Genomic DNA, 4,885 nt, shown 5'->3' with positions numbered 1-4,885 from the left:
GCCATGTTTACACATAGAAAAGCTCCGCGGGGCTTTGATTGTGAGACATGCAGCCACGTGGGATTTTAGGGGGCGTTTCTGGGCGGAGCTTGGTAAGGTTCATGCTCCTCAAAAGGCCATTGCTATGAGTTGTTTTTTTCTTTCTTCTTTCATCTTATGATCCTGTGACGACGCTGTTGGCTGCATTGCTGAATAAACTTAAAAATTGATTTATAAAAGGCTTCATCCACTGTTTTTTTCTGTAAAAAATGCACTGTTTTGTGACATCAGCATTGCTCTTCTTTGGGTCTCTATAGGGACATAAACCGTTCGGACAGAAGTCTGATTGTAGTCGGGTTCAATTGGTAGTATGAACAACCAAACAATAAAAGTACGATTTCAGCGAAAAATTGGAATAGAGCATCAAGACTTGCAGTGTGGGCGTGCCGACAGTGGAGAGGTAAAGTTCGACCTACATATGGAGGCCTTAGACCTTGATGCAGCTGTTGCAGGTTCGAGTCCTGGTCCAAAGACCTTTGCCGCATCTCTTCCCCCTCTCTCATAAGCCACCTTCCTGTCTGATGACTGCGACAGATCAGTGTAAAAGACTGATATCCGAAATGTCTGTAAGATTCAGTTAAGTTCTGCTACAGGTGGCACTGGATGTACTTTTAATTTGTGTGCAGATGTTCGTGTGTTAAAACGGTGGATAGAGATTAATTTTCATTCCGTCTTCAAGAGAAAAAACACAAACTGGTCCTCATAAAATCAGACGAACACCAACACTCAACCGCCCGAGTCGGCAGCTGTAAGGAGGAAGGGAGGGAGGGAAGGAAAAGTGCTGTTTCACAAATTGCATGCAGGCTTCTGGCATCAAGTGTCAGCCCCTCTGCCTGCTCGTCTTCCTCCTCCAGTTTGCTTCAGCGCTAAAGTCCAGCGCTGAAGTCCAGCACAGCCCTCTGCCTGACGCTTCCCTTATAGATTAGAAACAGTTGGAAGTTTTTCCCTGTGGTTGTCATGTGATGCTTCAGCATGTGGAATATGGCTCAGACCTCAGTTGTCAAAACCCGACTGAGGAGATCCCTCAGCGAGCATGTGAAGGACTCCACCAACAAGGCTTGGGATGGTTTCTGGAGGAGTGTGAGGGAGAGGCGGCTGTGGGGTGAGTCTGGAAAATTTGTTGTTTTTTTTTTTGCAATGAAGGAAGAGGATTCCCACTGAGAATGTCTTCTTTGTGTCTCATATGTGTTTCCAGAAACTTTTGAGAATTTCTTGATGTTAATAGTTGTTCAGAAAATTTTTTTTTTTCTACGACCTTCCAAAATATGTATGTTGAGTTGCTGCTGGAGTTGCGAAATCGCAGTTTATTTGAAGACTTAAACAACTTTCATAAAGTTTCTTTCATGTTAAAGCAACTGTCAATCTGTGTCGGTATTGAATGATTAATGGATTAATCGGATAAAAAACTTCCATATTCTGCAAATTGTCATTGAACCGCTGATTCTTTTTTATGCAATTCAAAAAACAGAGCTGCAATAAGTGCTATTTAAGTAACTGATTATTCTACCACTTAATCTTTGATTATGCTATTGATTAATCGATTATTGATTGATCGGATGAAAAATTTGCTCATTCTTCAAAATGTTTTAAAACCGTTTTATACATTATTAGAGATGCATTGAAAGATGTAAATAAACAACTAATTAAATTCCTTTTTTTTACAATAAAATTTTATGTTTAATTACCTACAATGCAGTAGCACTGCACTCCTTTAGTGAACGCTTGATTATTTGTAGCAAACAATGAATCAGTAACTTAGATATTCACAGAACATCAATATGTGAGAAGCTCTGAGCTTTCTGCTCAACTTGATGCAGTGTGTGGCTCATCTGTTGATTATTTTTTCTATTTTATATATATATATATATATATATATATATATATATATATATATATATATATATATATATATATATATATATATATATATATATATATATATATATATATATACTGTATATGTAATTATTATTTTTTTTTTTACAGTAAGTGAAGCTTAAGCTGTCATTTGAGGAGTTCTGGGTAGAATATATTTACAGACTGTTTTTTTATGTTGAATGCAAAATGTATATTTACAGCTAAGTTACTTCTCTGAATGTATTGTTCTTTCAGAAAATGGCCTTTTTCTGAGACTGTATACTCCAGTTAACAAGTTTCTGACTTGCTGGTTTAAATGTAGGTATTTAGTTGTTGTTTTCTTCGTTGAATTAGTAAAATATCTTTGAATCCTCATTCAAAGACTGTTACTAAAGAGTTTTTACAGAGTTTTTCATGATTATAGTCCGCTGCTGCTTCATGCTGTCCATCAAACTGTGGTGAAACGGCTTCAGAAGAACCACAAACCTCTGAGCTGTGTCTGTGACGGATTTTGGTTTCATGTCTCACTGAATCACAATGTTTTCTCCTAATGTGGATTCTGCGGGTAACCTGAAGAATGGTAGTCTCCAGGCTTTTACTTCATGGAGTCCCAGCATGTTTTTCACACCATGAACGCTGGAGATGCTGCTCTCATCTGGCAGCTCAGGTCATCTCATGAGCTCTAGGTTACTTCTGGACAGCGGGCTTTAATGGAGCTCTGAGTGAAACACTTTGCTGGTTTTTCGAATTTATGGTGAAGAAACTGTGGGGAGCTTTTCTGAGACTGGTTTTATTGTTTGTTTGTTTTCTGAAAAATGCGCATATCTGTTAGGAGATTGAAAGGTTAACTTGCCTAACTGACTTGGAAAATGTAAGGAAGACCTTATGTCTCCTTTGGTGCTCCCCATCAGGGCCGATGGTTAACCTGGACAAAGAGGTCAAGTTTATTTGTATAGCACATTTCAGTAACAAGGCAGTTCAAAGTGCTTTATATCATAACAATACAATATAGTAACCAATTATGAAATGGAAAAAAACATCAAATTTTGTCAAATGTCATCATCAAACAAATCCACATTAAATATGTTGATCAATGTTTGAGCTATTAGTAATCAAAGGTAACTCTAAACATGTAAGTTCAGAGTAAGTTTAAATTTTAAGTGTTTCAGCTGTTCTGCAGTTTTCAGAAAGTTTGTTCCAGATTTTAGTGCATAGAAGCTGAATGCTGCTTCTCCATGTCTGGTTCTGGTTCTGGGGATGGAGAGTAGAGAGAACCTGAAGACCAGAGAGTAGAGAGGTTCTGGAAGGTTGATACAACAACAGCAGATCTTTATTGTATTGTGGTGCTAAACCATTCAGTGATTTATAAACAGTATTTTAAAGTCTATTCTCTGAGCTAGTGGGTTGATGTGCTCTGTCTTCCTGATTTTAGTGAGAATGCGAGCAGCAACATTCTGGATCGGTTGCAGCTGGAGAATTTATTTTTTAGGCCGACCTGTGAGGACACTGTTGGAGTAATTGATGAGACTAAAGACAAACACATGAATGCTTTGAGACATTAGCCCTTTAATCCTAGAAATGTTCTTCAAGTAATAGAGGACTGGCATTGTATTTGTCTTTTGTGTCTCTGAAGTTGAGTTCATCACTACCTCCAAATTTTTTTGTAGCTGTAATAACTGAAGCTGTGTGCTGACTCCAAAAGTAATAACTTCAGTTTGTTTCTGTTCAGCTATAGAAAGTTATGGCACCCCCACGTATTGATTTGTTCTTAGATGCTTGGATGGCTTCAGACTCACCTGGTGACATTGTAATGTAGAGCTGTGTATCATCTGCAAAGTTATTTTTGAATTTTCTTTGAGTGTACGGATTAGTCTAGTAGAGGTCTGGACTTTCAAAGGTGGAAAATATTTGGGTAATGTGACCCCGGACATTGTAACAGACAGCAACCAAATCTGCAAATTGAAATTCATGCTGAAACAAATAAACAGTCTTGATGAGGCCTGAATGTCTTTATGCCACTTTTCCTCAACCCTCAGAGTTTCTGTGCCACAAAAACATCTAAAGTTGCTCCACTTCATCAGCCTCTACTAATAATTGCTACTTTAAAATGATTTCATAACTAACAATACAAAAATGACCCTCTATTTGAATCATGCATGCAGTGTTCTTCCAAACATGCCGTGTGCCAGACGTACTCTGTAAACTTTTTTTCCCTCATGCCTGAGAGAAAGATCACCATCAGAACAGAGTGAACGTTTGCAGAAACTGGCTGCCAGGTGCAAAGCTGAAATTAAACCCAGACAGGAAGATTTCTTTACAGGCTGAGCAGAATGGAAATATCCACAGAGATTTTCATTCTGGACTTACTGATGCTGATTTCTTTGTAAAGTTTTCTCCCTAAAGAGTCACTTTTAAGCAAATATTAAGAACCAATCATCATATATGTATAGAAAGTATAGAAAGTTATATACCAGCTTTAATTGAGCTGTACTTCATTTGCCTGGAAAATCTGGTATGCCTGAGCAATTAAACTGATGCAGACCAAAATGTTAAATGGTTTGTACTTGTATAGCACTTTGTCAGGTCCAGAGGACCCCAAAGCGCTTCACATGCCAGTCAATCACACATGCACTCACATACTGATGGTGACAAGCGACTGGATAGTAGCCACAGCTGCCCTAGGCAGTCTGAAGGAAGAGAACTCTGGTCCTTCTACTGACCTCGGTCTCTGTTCAGGTGAAGTGAACTCTGGTGTGGTTGAAATGCATATGTGAATGCCAAGTGGACCAGAGACTGCTCTAAAAGCAGGAAGCAAACCATAGTGCAGGGCATTCTGAGTAAATAAAATTATACATGGTCCAAAATGTTTTGACAAAAAACGAAAAGTGTGGTGTGCAAAAGTATTCAGCTTCCCCAGAGTCAACAGTCTGTGAAACCTCCTTTTGCTGTAATTCCACCTGCATGTGTTTTAGTGTTTGTCTCTATTAGC

General features: G+C 38.5%; 1 protein-coding gene across 3 annotated transcripts in view; it reads left to right on the top strand.

Moving 5' to 3' along the window:
- Window positions 1–931: 931 nt before the first annotated feature.
- The window catches only part of LOC103147247 (rho GTPase-activating protein 7), a 91,066-nt gene continuing 87,112 nt past the window's right edge, over window positions 932–4,885 (top strand). For 2 of the 3 annotated variants that reach the window (XM_016678256.1, XM_016678258.1), the window contains exon 1: window positions 932–1,141. In XM_016678256.1, coding sequence (XP_016533742.1) covers window positions 1,012–1,141 — 130 coding nt within the window. In that variant the 5' untranslated portion in view covers window positions 932–1,011. The remainder of the gene's footprint in view (window positions 1,142–4,885) is intronic. The other variant, XM_016678257.1, reaches the window with a different exon arrangement.

This window comes from Poecilia formosa, unplaced genomic scaffold (assembly GCF_000485575.1).
Source record: "Poecilia formosa unplaced genomic scaffold, Poecilia_formosa-5.1.2 Scaffold177, whole genome shotgun sequence".
Classification (NCBI taxonomy): Eukaryota; Metazoa; Chordata; class Actinopteri; order Cyprinodontiformes; family Poeciliidae; genus Poecilia; species Poecilia formosa.
The sequence above is the reverse complement of the archived record's forward strand: the minus strand, read 5'-3'. Positions and strand labels throughout refer to the sequence as shown.